General features: G+C 37.6%; 1 protein-coding gene and 1 long non-coding RNA gene across 2 annotated transcripts; both read left to right on the top strand.

Moving 5' to 3' along the window:
• The first annotated feature begins 1,249 nt into the window (after positions 1-1,249).
• On the top strand, positions 1,250-6,629 carry LOC112995045 (cytidine and dCMP deaminase domain-containing protein 1-like). The gene is made up of 7 exons (XM_064508553.1): positions 1,250-1,265; positions 1,410-1,462; positions 2,119-2,255; positions 4,026-4,161; positions 4,783-4,824; positions 5,569-5,590; positions 6,550-6,629. Exons 1-7 carry the CDS (start codon positions 1,250-1,252, stop codon positions 6,627-6,629), a joined length of 486 nt encoding a protein of 161 aa, XP_064364623.1.
• A 6,456-nt stretch (positions 6,630-13,085) lies between these two features.
• LOC135328656 (uncharacterized) lies at positions 13,086-17,545 on the top strand. The gene is made up of 4 exons (XR_010389629.1): positions 13,086-13,297; positions 14,303-14,424; positions 15,315-15,435; positions 17,510-17,545. It is a non-coding gene; the product is annotated as an uncharacterized LOC135328656 (long non-coding RNA).
• Positions 17,546-18,339: the final 794 nt, after the last annotated feature.

Here is an 18,339-nt window from a genome sequence, read left to right as displayed (position 1 = left end):
CAGGAGTTGAGGAAGATATTCAGCAAGCTGACCATATGTTTCTTAGGAGCCATATCAGTAGCAGTGTGCTCTTACCCATGACAACCTTTGAAATGGTGAAAAAGATTGCAAAAAAAATACAATGCAATGGGGACCCCAAAAGGAGTTTTGAGGTACCCCCAAATTTTGACAAATATCCATGGTTTAACATGAATATCTGTAAAGATGCATGTCTCAGACGGTTGGAAAATGCTTTACGTTGCTATTATTTTTTACTGGGAACTCTCCAACCTGAGAGGAAAAGTCATACTGAAAATAATCTTGAAAATATTCATCAGCATGCATTGCAGCTCTGTTATTTTCTAGCTGCAAGATCTGGTAAGTTATGCTGAGAGTATGAAGAATAGCAACAAAATATGAACATGTATATTTATTTTTTGTTATTGCTATTGATTCATTTAGAGCAAAGAGCATATACTTCACAATATACATGAGTATCAAAGAAATTGGCGTGCCTTCCTAATGAGTGATAAAATATTTTTCATTAATATATTTATTACATTGTTGTTGAACGTTTTTGTTCATAATGTTTGTTGCAATTCTGAACTTAACCCTAAAGCAAAAGGTGGAAAACCAAATCATTACAGGTAGTAACTGTAAAAATACTTTTTGAAGTATACTGCTATGTTTCAAGCTCAAAATGTTACTTATGGAAAACAAAATATTTTACATATATATGTGTATATAATATATACAAAACAAAACAGCACTAAGCAACAGATCTGTTTACACCGTGACATTTATGAAACCTAAACAACTGGAGGAAATGGAAGTGCATAACTTTGTATTTATTTGTGGGGACATGGACAGCATTAAATTACCTTTTTGTTTTCTGCCTTAAAGGTTCTTAATTGATATGAATTCTATATAAATGAAATATTATCTATGTAAAATTTTATCACTTGATGCTTTGGAGGGGGAAGGGAGCAACATTATGTATGTAATTTAAACATCATCAGTACATAATTAATGTAGATAGGTGGGTTTATAGTAAATCCCATCAGTGGAAGATCTTGATGTTTGTATAACATTCTATAATCTGTTACCAGGAATTTGTATCAGGTTAATACTCTGCAATTACTATTCAAAGAATAACTTTACCTTGTGCTACAGTTTAAGTTGTGTTCTTATGAAATCTAATTTTTGCTGTACTTGATGGTAGTTTTGCCTCTTTGTAATAATTTGTATAGGTGTCTGCTATAATTCAATAATGGATATGCATGGAGGTATGTTATTTCAACATATAAGCAGTTTACTTATGCGTTCTGTTTCTATATCATTAAAGCACTGCATGTTAGTCTGTAAAATATGTTTTAAGTATGAAAAAATATGTTTTTAAGTGAAATGAAAATCTTTATCTCTTCTAAAAGATGACCCAAACCGAGGTGTGGGGTGTGCACTGTACAGTCAAGATGGATATTTTGTAAGTATACTGAATTCTCCAACACTTGCAAGGTTTCTATTCAGTGCCCCCAGGGGTGTAGATGACCTAATGTAGACATTTGCAGTGTAGATGCCTACATCTGAGCTATTGATCCTGACTCCCTTTTATAGTCAGTGGTGCTGTAATATGCTAGTAGTAATGGTAATTTTTCATTATTTACCTTTACAAAAGCACTCACTGAGACTCACTAAAGAAGGAGGATTCTAAGTTTGTTGCCAAGCTAGGGAGACAAAGGGGCAATGATGACAACAATGGAGAGCAATGACCTCACTGAATGCAAAAGGAAAAGTAACTTTTGACTGTATCAAAAAGGATAGCAACAGTAAGATGCTCTTTAGCGAACTGGTAAAGCTGATTCAAAAGCCTGGAAAGCATATCAAAATATGCACAAAATTCTGGACATTATGTTGTTTTCAGAGCTCTCTGATGTGAGAATATATGTAATGGCTGTTTTTGATTAAAAATCTCATATAAATATCTGTAAAGAGTTCTTAGACACAGAAGTTGAATGTATCTGGAAATATATGGACCACATATACTGGTTTTGAAGCAATGTTAGTATGTGGCTAGAATGTTACTGTATTTGGAAGGGTCTGTCAGATTTTGATTATTTTATTTCATTTGTTTTTTGACAGTTTGGGGCAGGCTATAATGGATACCCCATTGGCATATTATATGGAAACTTGCCCTGGCAAGGGAGAAAAGAGCGAAGGACTGGATTGGCAAAACGGGAATTTGTTGTCCATGCTGAAGCAAATGCTCTCCTGTACAGGTCATTATTACAAACATAGTAATAGATTGACTTCACAGACACTCTTCATGGCAGTTGATGTCAGTCAAGCATGAATGTCTCAGTGACTGATTGTGGAGCTATGATTCATCATCTTTGACCTTTTCATCTGTTTTTGCTGATTAATCCATTTTCAGAGACTTAACATTTTACACCTCTGAGCTGACAGTCAGTATTTTAATATATGCATTTCCTCCCCTTTGCCCCCTGAAAAGGCATAATAACACCTTATATTTACACACTTCCAAAATAATTGCCCGATCTCGTTGTGACATGATTTCTAAACAATTTTTGAAAGATCTAGTCTGCAGCATTCTGCCTGGCAGCCTCTTCAGCTGGTCCTCAGGCAAGCAGGATTAGTGTCAAGACACCTGGATAGCTTCGGATTATAGCTGGCAAGAGCTGGAGAATCATTAGTCTGTGAAACCATGTGGCTCATAACAGTAGCACTTTTGTACACATGTAAACAGAGAGGACTATCTATACTGGAGTGAGAGGGCTGTATTTCCACTACTTAAGTACAGAAAAATTTTATGGCTAGGCACTTAACTACAAAAGGCAGACGTGTTAGTGGGCATCGCTGGTGCCTAACCAACAGCAAAATAGCTGTGCTCTGCTCAGATCAAGACCAGCTGGTGAGATTCAATATCACTGGTAGTGTACAGCTGAGCAGCAATGGCAAGTCCAGGTTTAAAGACTTATTCCACATGCAGAAGGAGTGTGTGTGTGTATATATATATATATGTATATATATGTGTGTATATATATATGTATATATATATATACACACATAAAAAATATATATATATAAAAAATATATAGTAGATATCCAATATATACCTATAGGTGTGTGTGTGTGTATAAAACATAGGTGTTTGTATATAGGTGTGTATATATATAGAGAGATATTAGGACAGGGTGTGCCTCAAATTTGGGATAGCCTGTGTGTCAAATTTGAGACAGTCTGGGGCAAATGCATAGAGAAGGTCTCTGCTTTCCCTTTTACCTCATGGCATCCAAGCAGAGCCTTCAATCCAGCACCAGTACTACAACATCAGAAGTAAAAACTGTAGAACTTTCCTGTCCTCCAAAAACCAGCTTTCAGATAATGTTTTGACTCCAAGGTACTGCTTTTTCCTCACCAATCTATTTCACTCCCTGACTAGGTTTAAAATCTAAATTCTTTGTCTGAAGTATGTACTTGATTTTGAATGGACACTTATTTTACATATTATTATAATAGTTATTGCTATTATTAAAAATGCTCAAATTATTTGTAATTTAGTTGTTTCAATTGTCTTTAAAAATCCATTTTGAACATAGATGTGACTTATAACAGAGGTGTTAGTACTGAGACTCTGATTTGTGGACCACCAAACTTCATAGCTCTCCAGTGTAATTTTGGATTGGTACTAGAGCAGACTCATGCTGAGATTAGGCTTGTCTTATGCTTGTCTTAGCGGGTATGGTGATATTTGTAAATGACTACCTGTGGAAAAGAAGGAGCACTTGAGTTATGCAAATACTGTTCTAAGTAACCTAGTGAAAGGCTTAAGCAAAAAAGATCATATATTTAAAAGGAAAATCGGGATGAAATAAGAGATCTGAAAAAGAAAGGAGGAGATAGAGAGCAGTCTAATTAGGAATAATGACCTTCAATGAAAAAACTAAATTTATTTTAGAGAGATGTAAATACTATGTTTAGTTTTAGCTTTGCAGAAAATAAATTGTCCAAATATATATTTTTTTCAGATCAAAACCCCAAATAGAAGAGACTGATGTTCTGTACTGTACCAAACCTCCCTGTCCTGACTGTCAAAGCCTTATAAAGGAGGTGGGAATAAGGAAAATTTGTTATGTAGAAGAATCATCAACACTGAATAAAACAGTATGTTTACATAATATTATTTGTTTATTGCCATAACGTAATTACATGTTCATTGGGGGGTTAGTTTATTAATAGCTGATTTACAGACAAAAACATCAGTTCTTGCCCTCATATATAGGAGAGGTACCATATTCGACAATCACCTGTAAGATGGTTCATTCTTCATACTCATATACTGCTAAAATTTTATGGCTTTCTCTCTGCCTTCAAAATGTTTACCTTCAGATAATCCTAGAGCAAGGAAAGGAACAAGCTGTGTATTTTAGGATCTTGCACTGGGAAAGTCCAGCCCCATGTTTAGCTATGTCTGTATGGTAGAGCCTTGGAGTACTGCCTGATTTTGGATCCAAATGATTATTCTGGCCGTGTCTCAACTCTCATGACGATGAGACCTGGATATAGGCTGCCTCCCGTGTGCCTTGGTTACCACATGCAGGGAGCCTGGGCACGGGTGCTGAGCGGAGCTATGTGTGGCATGTTCTGCTGAGTCCCCCAATCTGAAGGAGTACCTCTGTCCTGCAATGTGCACACTTTACTGGAGACCTCCAGATGTCACTTCTAACCTCAGCGATTCTGAGTACATGGTTTATTTGTTTGATTTGATTTTATTTTTTCTTTCAGGATTGCTCATTTAAATTAAAGGAAGACTTTGACTGTATTGAGGTAGGTTTGTGTATTAAAGATTAGATTCAGGCTTATATTACTTAGAAGTATTTTTGGACATGCATTTAATAGAACTGTAGAATAGTTTGCCTTGATATATGTCATCCTTTTAGTTTGCTTTGTTTCATGGAGTGGGTTTTTTTTGAAAACATTTTCGTTAGCTGGGAAGTTCACTAAATACATCAGATGTTCATAGGCCACTTGATGAATATGTAAGTATGTATTCACCTGACAGACCTGTTATTCACCATAACAGACCTGTTTGGTTATTAGTTTGAAAGCCATCAGTAGGTTTGTTGTGGAATAAAGGGATGGAATAAAAATAGTTCACCAGCTAAAAGGCATGTCAGAAGTGAAATCAGAAGACGCAGAAAAGTATCGTTTCACTTTTCAAGATTCATCAGCTATATCTGAAGTAAAGCAATCTGATTTGGGAAAAGGAGGGGAAATGGGACACACAAGACTACAGATGAACTGGATAAATGCTTACAGGAAAGTAGCCTACGTAATTGACTTTTATGTTGCTCTGTAGAATAAGAGCTTTAGAACTGGAATAGATAAGAATGGTTTCAAGGACCTGTGTTTGTCTAATGGTCCAAGAAATCCTCACTTGTAAATGGATGAATAGCTGTAAGACATAATAACAGATCTGAGCATAAAAATTATGGAAAGTACTAAATAAATGTTTACTTATGCTTTACATTTATTTCTTTTCTATCTTTCTTTTTTCCCCCTCTGTAATAGTGGAATACTACAAGTATGACAGGTATGGTTACAGTGTATTTCCTTGTGCCTTTGTACTGTTAAGTTTGATTCCTATTGGTATTACTGTTTAGATTTAAAAACAAGAATGTTTCAGAGCAGAAACTTTTTCTCACTTAGATGCTTTTTGCTTGGCTTAAACAAAAATAAGTTAAAACTTGGCTAAAATTTTCAAATTTCAATGGCGTAAAAGCTGAAGCTCCATTGCCTCTATTGAGGGGGAGGATAGGGATTTGAAATCAAACCAAGAATTGAAACAAGACTGTAATTAGAAGATAGAAACTCCAGAAATAGTTACAGATGATATCTTCCTGAAGTCTGAAGGTACAGTGGACAAATGACTTGGGGAAGACAGCACAAGTGAGAGAGACTATTTTAAGATTTAGGAGACTGAAGTATATTTGCACTAGAAAGAAAACAAACTGATGAGGAGAGTGAGAACAAGGATGATGAAGGTCGGAAGACCTGAAGGGTTTGGTTAATGAGGGCAACAGGATGACAGAAATGAGTAGGCAGAGACTCACTGTCAAAGACAAAAAGTGGTGATTCCGAGTATGAAAACAGAGGGAGAGGAGAACGAGCAGGTATTGGCCACTCTAAGCATGAAGAAAGCAATATGGATTTGGAGGTTAAACAGCTATAAAAGAACTTTTTTTAAAAAAAATCACTATTGGGGAGCCATATTTATTTTTACATGATATTCAGTTAATTATTTTTTACTTGCGCAATTCTCATTGAGTTTAATAGTTTCTTTCTGAAGAAGGCATCAGAGCCTTGACTTTAATGTCCTGATTGTCAAGTATTGTCCTAAACCAATCTTGGCTTCTGAGAGATCCAACTTGCAGTGGATAGTCTACTACTGTTGGTGATGACAAGGGGAGACCTGATACACTGCTATACTTCATTAATGAACATATCTTGTATGTAATATTCCTAATCACACCTTTTTCTTTCCTCTTCCAGAACACAGTGAGCAAAATGATGATTCAAAAGACAAAGAAACAGAAGGAAGAAGTAATGAAGGCAAAATGGAATTAATTTAGTAAACTTTTCTTTAACTGTCATGGCTTTGGTTTTCCCAATTGATTTCCTTGAAGATGGTTGAATAAATATGCTTGTCCTGAAAGCAATGAGCTTGATATTACATAGTATGGATAGCTGGTACACAAATTTCTGACATGTCTCTCTGGCAGCATGTCTGTCTTCAGTTTAATTTTGCAAGCTATTTCAGCCTTGGTCCTTATTCCCTTAGCATAAGAATAGTAACAAAGTTATTGTTATAATGATTTTTTAAACTCATGTAGCATTGTTATAACTTGATGGTCCGTTAGGTCTAAAACACAAAAATATACTAAATAGTAGCAACAGATTATATTAGAGCAGATCATGTTGGATTTGGAGTAGCAACAAAACTAACCTGGTGAGAAAAGGATATAGCTTTTGGGAGTGCTGTTTCTAAGAAAAAGTAATTGTACTGATTTTTTCAGTCTTACCTAATGTTATACACAACTTAAGAGTGATAGCTGAAACATATAATTTTTGAAGAGGAATATGACATAGGAAAGTAGAGCTGACAGTTCCGGATATTAGATATCACTTAGTGAATTCAGTAGAAGTCAACAGAAATCACTCCCTATGCTAGCAAAAAAGAGTGGATGGCATAAAAACTGGAGAAAACAAATCCAGGATACCTCTGCACACTGTCAAGCAAAAACTCCTAGGAAAGTCATGAAAGTTTGTATCAGAGGACTGGCAGGCATAAATGGATGTGATGATGAGTAAAGTGCAAAGACAAGACTCTCTACAGATTAACTGGCCCATCAAGTTCTGATACATTTTTAGGAAACACTTCTTTACTTCAGCATACATAGAAATTATATCTTTTCCATTTTTCAACAAGCGCTGGATAGCTAGATAATTACCCTATCTTGTTACTATTGATTACTTACTACTTTTATGACATTACCTACATTTTTTCCCAGACTCTTTTGAGTAACTTTTCTTTCTGCTGTTTCCCTCTAGGTCTTTTTGCTTCTCTCTTGGAGAAGGAAGAGTTGTGCATCTTCTTAGCATTACATATGGAAAATTTACCAAGTGAATCACAAAAATCTGTGAGTCAACTCAAGTATATTTATTGTTATCAAAGCTGAGAAAGCCATAAGGAACTTGACTTAAAAATTCCTGACTTGATGTCATGGCAAAACAATCTTTACTTGGGGAATTTTTACTTAATATACTTTATTGTTAATTAACAAAAATGTCTAATTACTAATTTGGGTATTGAGAAAAAAAGCAAACATAAGCAGTTAAACAAACAACTAAACACCTTTCCTCTCCCTTTTCCAGGCTCAACTTAAGCCAGACACCTTTCTTCCCCCCTTTCTAGGCTCAACTGCCCTTATTTACACCATGGGTTACACTCAGTCCCTCCCAATTCCCTCAGCAAGGCCACGAATGGTGCAGGAGTTTGGGTCTGTGAGTCTGTCTGCTGCTCCTCTCTGCTTCATACTAGCTTTCTTTTGCGCCTCTGTATTTCCTGCCATCACTGCCCTTGCATGGGTCCCACATGTCTGCAGTACCTCCAGGGTGTCCCTGCCTCGGCACAGGTTCCCCGCAGTCATTGTCCCTCATGATGTCCCTACCCCGGCATGGATCCCCCACAGCTGCAGTCCCTTTGGCATGTCCCTGCCCTGGCATGTATCCCCCGTGACTGCAGTCCCTCGGGGGTGTCCTTGTCCTGGTGTGGGTCCCCTGTGGCTGCAGTCCCTTGAGGGTGTCCATGCCCCAGTGTGGATTGCCCACAGTCCCTCAGAAGCACACCCCTTTGGTATGGAGCACCTCCTCCCAAGAGTGCATCTCCAACACTTGTCTCCTCAGCAGCCTCTACCTCCATGTGTCTCCTCAAGCATCTACCCAAGTGCCTCCTTACATGTCTCTTCACATCTCCTCCCCCTGATGCTCCTTCTTAAATATGTTTGAGCTGAGGCATCGTGTGTTCCTTTGACTTGATGAAGTTTTGGGGCACTATGGGTTGCTCACACTGGTGTCAGAGCCAGCTGGCATGGGGCAATTCCTAGTCTCCTTCACACAGGCCCCTGCTCCCAAAACCCTGCTGTTTATGCCCAATACAGTGTTCATGTGTGAGCTAACTAGGGGCTCAGGCCTGAGCTGCCTGGATGTTCATGCGTGAATTTACTGGTCATTCATGCAGGAGCACCCAGCTTACTTGGATTTTGGCTTGTTAACATTTTAATCTTTGAATGCATAAATCAAAGTTGTTTTACATTTCCAAACTAGATAAATGTCTGGTTCCTACCATGAGAATCCTTTGAATAGTGTTGTTATTCATTTAAAATTATACCTTGTCTCCTTGTCTCCATACTCCTTTCGCCTGGTAATCTGTAGTAGACCAACTATTACAATATTCATTTCCCTTTTATTTTCATTATTTTACAGACTTGCTTTCCAGAGGTCTACCTCTTAGCTCTTTCTGGACTCCAGTCAAAGTATTTGCACTGTTGATCAAATTATGTGCTGTAGACATATCTACACTTCTGACTGAAAATCTGTAGAGATCAGCATGTTTTTCAACTGCTTGATCCCTACTCCTTTCCTCAAAAATGACATACATTTTCTGTGGGATCCTTTGATTGCTGATATCTGCTCTCCAAAATTGGTATCACTTTACATACATATAATCTAGATGGACTGCCTTTCACTGAATGGTTGTACTTTTTTTGTATATGTACATGCAGTATTGCAAAATTGGAATTGTTGTCTGTGAAGCCAGAAAAACAAAAAGGATTATAGCAGTGGACTGCTCTGCAGAGGATCTTCATGCTGTGCCCAAAGTACTGTTAAGGTTTCCTAATGCTCTGAAAGGCTGTGAAGTGTACTTATCTCGAATGCCTTGCAACTATTGTGCAAAATTGCTTGTTCAAGGTCAGTCTCAGATCTGAAATATCTCTTAGACTAGCTAACATTGCACATGTGGAATACTCACAGACTGGTAAATTATTCATGCCATACATTCCTCTTCCTCTTTCATTTCTTCCACTCTGCATTTTTCCTCAGTTGATTCTGTGTGAATCATTCAGATCATCATCAGAGGCTGATTTAGCTAAATATTTTATACAATAGATATCCTTGATTATTAGGGAATATTAAGATGTGATTCATAATGTTGTCATACAAATCATACAATACTTACTATCACGTAATAATAAATAGTATAAATCATTAAATTCAAAGGAGATCTAACAGAGATTTTAGAGATACTTGTTAAAAGAGAAAAAAATTAGACGAATGGTCCCAAAAGATGTGGGAATCTTGCAAACAACAATGTGTAGATTATGTACTTGATAAAATAGAAGACAAATACAGGCATTCTGACTTAAGTCATTTATCAGACCAGAAATGTCCCTCAGGTATTAATATCTAGGATAACTAGGAAAGTAAGGCAGATTTTTTGCAGACAAGTTCACTTGGAGTACTTAATACACTTCCAACATATTCATTTTTCTGGTTGTGTTGGATGCCTAATTAATATACATATTTTTCCATGACAATAACTTCCTGTATCTTTTTAAATGATCTCCTTGTTTTGGACATCTTTACTGTTTAAGAGACATTCGTAATTTGGTAAATATAAGTAGAGACAATAGTTCTAATCATCTGAAAACAAGCAAGACAATAAGTCCCAAATGGTATATAAAATATCCCTTTGGACTATGAAAATAATGTGATAATAAATAAAAGTATTATATTAATGAAACACTAGAGAATGAGACCAACTTGGGAAAAGTTTCAGCTTGCTGAAATAATTTCTGTATCATTTTACATTTATTAATGGAGAAAATGTTATCACTAGTATATTTCACATCTAGTTTTAATTTTTCATATGTTTTTTCTTTATTCAGCACAAGTCTCACAAGTGTACTACTGGCCTAATTTTGAAAAAAAGGCAGATGAGACCTTTAGTGGTGAGCTGGTAAAACATACTAATACCATCTTTTCAGAAAGCTATGTCGTTGCAGCAGTCTTCGTACCAGCAATAAACGATCAAAGAAAGCAGCAGATACTTGTTTCAAATAAAAGAGCATCTTCTGATGGTGATTGCATCACAATTGCATCCATATTTGATGAGAACTATACCAGTGATATGTTAGAGCGTCTTAAATTGGGACACCTGAAAGACAAACAACACAAAAAGTATAAAGAAAATCTTACTACAGTAAAGGATTGTTTTAAAACTCTGGCAGGTGCCAAAGATGAAAAAATTACAATATTAGAAAAGGAGAAACCTAGAGATGAAATAAATACTCCCAAATATGCCCATGCGTTGCAACTCTGTGATTTATTAGCATCCAGAAGTGGTAAGTAAATGAATATTACTAAATTTAGCTCAGTAACTCACTTGGTGTAGAAGAATCCTACATAACTGTTAAATGCATTCCTGAAGATATAATATATTAAAACCACCTTTAATTGATTTAATTGAATTCTATTAGCTAATTCACGAAACATTTTAGTAACACAATGGTATTTCCCACTTTATAAAATTAATTCATATTGCATTATTATATCTTAAAAACCATATTCATGTCATCTGAAGAAGACAGTTAGTGCAAACTGGGCAAAAATATCCCTAACAAAAAATAGAGCATATCTTTATTACCAAATCAAGATTTCTTTGCTGAAGGGGGAGCTAACCCAGTGAGATCTCCAGGGATAATTAAGATCCAAAGAAATGCAGTGCAGAAGTCTTTACTGAACAAGAGGCTGGGCTCATACTTTTGTTACCGCTAGCCAAAATGGAGGAAAAGCAGACATGGTCCTCCTGTCTTTCCCACTGGTGGAGGATTTCTAACTCCCTAAGCTGATTGCAGGTGTCTTTGGTTGGAGCCAGTTTCTCTCACATGATGTGATATCAAATGGCCTGTGATCAGTTCCAAAGTATTTTTAGTCAAACTGTCCTATTTTTGCATTAAAGATTTTCAAAACTGAAGAAGCACTGGACATTATTACTTTCTTTCATTGTCTGTTAGGCTGGCTGGTTGTGGTTGGTTATACTGACAATATTACATTTTGGTTTTCATTCAGTTTGGCCTGTGCAGGTTGCAAAAAAGGATTCTATTTAGGCCAAAGCGTTAACTCAGCAACATTTTATCCCAAATCTGTATTACTATTTCCCAGTGCTTTTGCCACAGTTGATTAAAGCTGCTTTATAAAAGAGAAAATATTGCAGATTTCGACTGCAATATTTTGATTTTAGTCATTTTAACAGTTGCTGATTTCTCATAGATAGCAAAGTAGAATCTTCTGGCTCCTACTGTGTTACTTTTCTTCTGTACACCATCAGTGCTTTTAGGAAGGGATATAGCACATCTGTGATTCTCAAGAAGCACTCCTATTTAAAGGAAGCGTCCTAGACAGAGAGGTTTCCTGCTTCCTCAGAAATTATAAACTCTGAACGCTCTCTGCTCTCAGTCTCTTAGACTGCTGTAGGCTGCAGCATTTTGTTATAGTGCACGGTTTTGTTAGCCACATATTTTGCAGAACTTCATGTATTAAATTTATTCCACTAATACTGTATTTTTTATATTTTTATATATTTTTAATATATTATATACCAGGACTAGGCTTGGAATCAGTTTCTCCCATTTTCTACCTCAGACTCCTAAGAGAGTGCTGAGCTACTTTTCCACCCTCTTCGTGAGCAGTGAGCTCTCTGCATTTTCAGGGCTTCAGGCCTCTGGGTTTATACTCCGAGATGAAAGGGGGTGCCCCATCTGCACTGCATGGTGACACATTTCATATAGAAGCACCTGAGGATTGCATGTTGTGGTCCTTCTGCTATAACATGATGAGGATCCCTGGGAAAAATTGCTACTGGGAGTGGGCTCCACTGCTGGAGCGATTCATTTAACTCACAGTCTGCTCCCTGTCTTCATATAAGGGGACTTCAGGAAAGAAGGGTGTGCATGACCCATTCTGGCTATGGTCTCCCAGTCATCACCCAGGTAGTCCCTGTTAGCATCAAACCTGCACCAGCTTCCCTGGGTTCCCAAAAGGTGCCAGTAGGTCACCCAAAGGAGCTGTATACTAAACCTGTGCCTGAAGCAGAGCCCACAGGTATAGAAAGAGCTTGATTTTTTTTTTCTCTCTCCCAAGAGAGGGGGGATGAAGGAAGAGAGCCTGTGGAATAGATGTCATTGCATGTGCCTATGCCTTGAGGTAGGTCTAACTGAGCTTACTCAGGAGGAGAGCTGAGCTTCTTCAGGAGGAGAAAGTATTTTAGAGTTGCAAGAATAGAAAACATTGTAGTCTTAGCAGCAAGGAAGGTAAAAGGTGTTGTGACTTCCACTTAGGACCACTAGGTACATGCTATAGAGATGGACTACAGAAGGCAGAGAGCTATGAGAGCTGGAGGTAAGTGTGTTGATACAACACAACTGGTTAGCCTTTCTTGTTAGCAATTTACCTGATTTTTTGGAAGGCAGCCTGGTAAGAAACACATCCTTTTGCACCAAAAGGTGTGTTTTGCATCTCTTTAGACCTGTAGGCATGAGTAAGAACTTCAGATCTTTGAACTAGCAAGTTTGTTTTAATATTAATGTGTTATATGAATTTATAATTGTGATTATTTGATTGTTTCTCCCCAGACAACAATAATGGAGTGGGGACTTTGATTTTCAGTGGAGACAAAATTGTAAGTATGGGTTTATGTGGTCTATGAATGACTCGTGATTTTCAAATATGAAGAGAAACTGCTCAGATCTCAATCTGTATTCATTTTTGCTCTTCTTATAAAAATGTCTAGTCATAATTTAGTGTTATATTAAAAAATACTTGTAGGATTGTTATGAAATAAGTTATCAGGCACAGAAATGTTTTTCAAAGCCCATATCTTCCATAAGAGATGCAATTTAAGTTCACAAAGCTTGTGTTTCTATATGTAAAGGAAAAAGTTAATTTTCCTCATTTAAGTAATCATTCATATGGACTCTCTTAAAATATATGTTAGTGGAGTTGTAGTAGTATAAAACAACTTTTTGTGAAGGCAGAATTGCTCCCGTTGAAGCTACCTCATCTGAAAAACCCAGATAAATATACATTCTTTAACTCTGTCCAGGAACATTAAGATGATTAATTATTTAATATCTACTCAGCAATTGGAAGAAGCAAAGTCTGGTGTTTGAAAAACTTTAATGAACTGACTTTCTTGCATGACATTGCAAGTGTTACTGTATCAAAATGCCCAGCTTATTTTCCTTATTTTTATTTTACATAATTCCAAAATATGGAACACAACACACTAACACATCTTAGAAGATATAGCTAGCATTTTTCAATTTTTTCCACTGACTTTGTGTTTAGCGGTCTCCTTTGCATGTTTTTTTCTTGCTAATCAACTTTTCCTGTGATGATTACAATGATTATTTACAAGCACTGTATTTGATGTTCATAGGAAAATGTATTTCTGCAAATAAAGACAATTTGTTCTGTGGGGAAAAAAAAAGAGCTCATGAGTTTCTGAAACTTCTGATCAAGAACCACAATCAGTCATCTGGAAATGGAAATCTGCATCAGTCAAAATTAAGAATCTCATAAGGACTCCCACTGAAGTTATTAATAACTTCTAGTAGTTGGATTAGGCTGCAAATAACTAAAGGTCCCAGCAAACCATTTTGTTTTTTTCTATGTGTCGTCCTAGGTTGCCCTGGGCTACAGTGGATATCCAAAAGGGTCAATGAATAGTTTGTTTGGAAAGAAGGCAGATGTTGATTTTGACAAGCATGCAGTTGTATGTGCAGAAGCTAATGCAATTATTATGAGGTGGGAACTCTTTAAATACTTAAAAAAATTAGACATAGAAAATCTTCCTGTTGGGTTCTTCAATAATGAAGAAATAACTTTCTAACTAAACTACCATGGGGATTTCCAAATTGTAGATGGGACAAGTAATGTTAGATAGCATGGAAAGATGTTCCTTAGTCTTACAAGGCCCTAGGTCAATGTATTCTAATACACTCAGCAAACTTATGTGACAGGATCTCAGAGGTTCCTGCTAGTCCCCATCCTCTGACTCATGTAAGCCCAGTTCCCGTGTGCAGTCATGGGTAGGGGGCTTCACAGGTTGTGGAGACAGGAGCGGCACGTGGCGGAGCAATTGCTCCTATGTGTGGGCGCTTATATTACTTAGCCATTGGAAATGCAGGGCATCACAGCTGGGGAGAGTCAACTTAGAATGTCTCCTTTGACACACACACACTGGGTTTTATGAAGTTTCCTGCCTATGGAAAATTTTCTTGACAACTGACAATGCTGTTGCAAATGTCTATGTTTGCATCCCTGACCGACATTCCCTCTCCTGACAGCTGCTCAGTGGGCAGCATGTTGACTGAATGCTCTGCTGTAGCCTACTCCAGCAATCAGGTGATTATGACTTGCTAGTGAAATTATTCCTGGATACACATTTTGTAACCCAGAGTATTTGCTGTATAGTGCTATGAGAATGCAAGCAGGAGGTAGATCTACTTCCCAAGTCCGCAAGCTTCTAGTACACACTGCAAGTGTTTTTCAAGGGCTGAAGATCCCTTACTCACTTCCCTTGGCTAGCAGTAGAAGAGAAAAAAAGAGAGGAATCCACTCTAGTCTCCAAGAGAAATAACCCCTCCTCCTCACCACCACCTCATTTGTAATTGTGGCAGTACTGTGTTTTTCAGTTCTGAGAGAGATCTGAGTAATGCTGAACTTCTCACTACAAGTGAACCCTGCAATGACTGTCTGAAGCTGATCCAAGCAAAGAAGATAGCAAAAATCATTTGGCCTTTGCGAGACAGAAAGGTAGGTGATATCAGTGGCACAGTTAAAAGCCATGCGTTGTGGTTCAGAGCTTGCTGGTCCTTTGTGCCCTCCCTGAGGACATCTTCCTAAACCCTTGCACTTTCCCTTCCTTGGAATGCAGCTGCACACTGTTCATGCTTTCAGGCTGGGCCATGTTCTCTGTTATTACCTTTGAGCTTGTTTGTGCTGAGGAGGTGAGTTAAGTGCCAAGGAAATGAGCCTTCTCACAGGGATATAACATGGTATAGACAGCTGCTCCCGCACTGAAGGGAAAGGGGACAGTGATGAAGGGTAGTGCTGTCCTGCATCTAGGTCAGCAAACAGAGTAGGTCCTGCCTGCATATAGTCTTTAGACAGCTTTGTTTCACCCCTCACCGATACGGGGTACAATTTCTAGCAAACAAGTGGGGCCCACCTTTTTCTCCTGCCTTACACATCAGGCTCTGCTCTCCTGTCCAGCTACAGAGGGAAGACGTTGGCTGTGACAGTTCCTCCCTCTTTTTGAAGCCCAATACTCTTTCTAAATAGCTTGTGCGCTGCTAAAGGCGCGCATGTGTCTCCCTATGAACCTAGGATCTACATGCTTGTCTATCTTACAGTCTAAATATCCTAGCAGGGGCAGCCCTTACCTTGCAGACAGTGGTAAGAATTTTGTAAACATTGTTAAAATCTTTGTAATTCTGTCTTAGAATGTGTAGAGGTGACACAATACAATGTGGAGAACAATAAGAGAACAATACTTTACAAAATGAGAAAAATTTAGGTTATTCACTATCAAAATAATACTAACAAAAAGAGAATATTTAGTTGCTATACACTGGAAAACAAACAAAAAAAATGGTCATTATCCTGTAAAAGACCTGGTTATTTTTTTTCCTGTGTTCTGCTTTCACACTCAGCCAAAGTTGCCATTCTGGAGTACATTTAAGTGTTAGTAAAAGTAACAACTATGGAAAGTTATTACATGCTGTAGATCCATGTAAATGTCTGGTTAAAGCTGATGGGTGGATCCTGTTATGTTGGTAGAATTTGCTGAGTTCAGATAATCTCGGTGCTTTCCTCTCTAGGTTCACACTGTCTCTGCCCGAATTAACTTCGTAAATTCAGTCCAGTCTGCAACAATATTAAAAACATAAGACTATTTGTAGGCAATTACAAGCCGTTCTTGATTCATCGCTGAATCTAAATTGAGAAAAAGTTTTCTTTTTGGCCAGTAAAGACATTTTAAAAATACTCTTCTGAGACTATCAAGACCAGAACAGCATGAAATGTAAAAAGCCTGACATGACATGTATGTCTTTATCACAAAGGATGCCTTTGATGCGTGTTGGTCCAAGAATGGTGATGCTATACAAGCATTGCAAGGCAGGCACTGTCACAATTTATGCTCTTCTGAATTCTTAATTTCCTAAAGCTGTGAAACTCATTAACAACACAGAAAACAAGATAGCTCATGAGCCAGACAACCTGAGAACTTCCCAACCTGGCATTCAGCATTAAAAACATGCAAATGTATTACATTCAAGGGCTTTCTTTTACAGGAAGGAAATGGTATTCTGTCTCAATAGGCAAATAGAGTTGCTGTAGGAAATTTAAATTTGAATTTGTTCGTATCACTGGCCGTAAAGTATGTCATAGTTTTGATGCCACATCAGCACTGTTGTATTTAAAATAGATAGAGTGCTTTAGGATTATCACTGGTGTTCATAGACTCCACTCTTGCAAAAATTATCTCAGTGGATATCTGCATGCAAATCTCTGTAGAACTGAGACCATATACCTGTTTTCTCTGCATACTTTGTCAATATAAGTATTCCTACAGTTAGTGAAGTAGAATTATTTTTTCCCTTATCAAAATGTGACTCACTAGCACAAAATATTTTTCTGAGCAGGATTTTGCAGAGGCATTTGAACATGGAATTAATGTACATCCTAGATGAGTAAATTAAGAAAAATGCCTGTCAGATAATATAAAAATAGAACTATGAAATCAGAAAATTATTTTTAAAAGTCTTCCAAACTATTTAATAGGGTATGTCATATCACTCACTGCGTTGTTTTCTTTTCTTATCAGCAATCGAAAGGATTGGCTGAAGATCCTTCAGGTAGGTGTCCAAATAAGAGCAAATATTAGAGGGGCAAGTCATACAAATTTTTAGCTACAGTATTGAATGGTCCTGAAAGATGACCACCTCAGCGCAGGAATGGAAGAGGCTAAACTGAGTGGGCTAAACAGGTTGCCAGGACATGAATGTTGTGATTGTGTAGGCAGTAGGGAACGGTCTGTTAGAACAGAGCCTAGCTCCTACTGACTTGGAAGGAGAAAAGATATACTGTTTGCTTCAAATTACTGCTTTTAAATCTTTGGGATGCTTCTCCTTGTTAGCCTCCTTCACAATGAACGTGTTAATTCAGTTCCAGAACTCACCAATTGTTACTTACTCATCTCTCCTGTATTTCTGAATTAATTTCAGAGGGGAAGCCTGTGGCTGCTGCAGATTATGAATCAGCATAAAGCTCTAGATCATCAGCAAAAGCTTTATGATCCAAAAAGGTATATTCTGTGGTGTTGGGATAATCACCTCATGATGGCAACTACTCTGGTTGTGTCTTCTCTGTTTAGGAAGCACACCTCATGCCAATCTGCCCACCACTCTGTTTTCTTAATATTGCCTCTGCTGTGCTGTGCAGGGATTTGCTTGGTCTGTGGCTCTAGAATGGAAGCATTTGCTTTTGTTGTGCCACTAAGGGACGGTCATGCCTTGCCTAGCTGTGCTGTGTCTGTAGCCATAAAGGCAGTAGTTATTTCTGCAGTCCTCATTCCCTCAGTAGCTTCTCTTCTCTTGGGTGAGTCAGAACATTTCACTGAAGATTTTTCCTTTTCCTTAACTGGAAAAACCCCTC

Source organism: Dromaius novaehollandiae, chromosome 1 (assembly GCF_036370855.1).
Source record: "Dromaius novaehollandiae isolate bDroNov1 chromosome 1, bDroNov1.hap1, whole genome shotgun sequence".
In the NCBI taxonomy this organism is placed as follows: Eukaryota; Metazoa; Chordata; class Aves; order Casuariiformes; family Dromaiidae; genus Dromaius; species Dromaius novaehollandiae.
The sequence above is the reverse complement of the archived record's forward strand: the minus strand, read 5'-3'. Positions and strand labels throughout refer to the sequence as shown.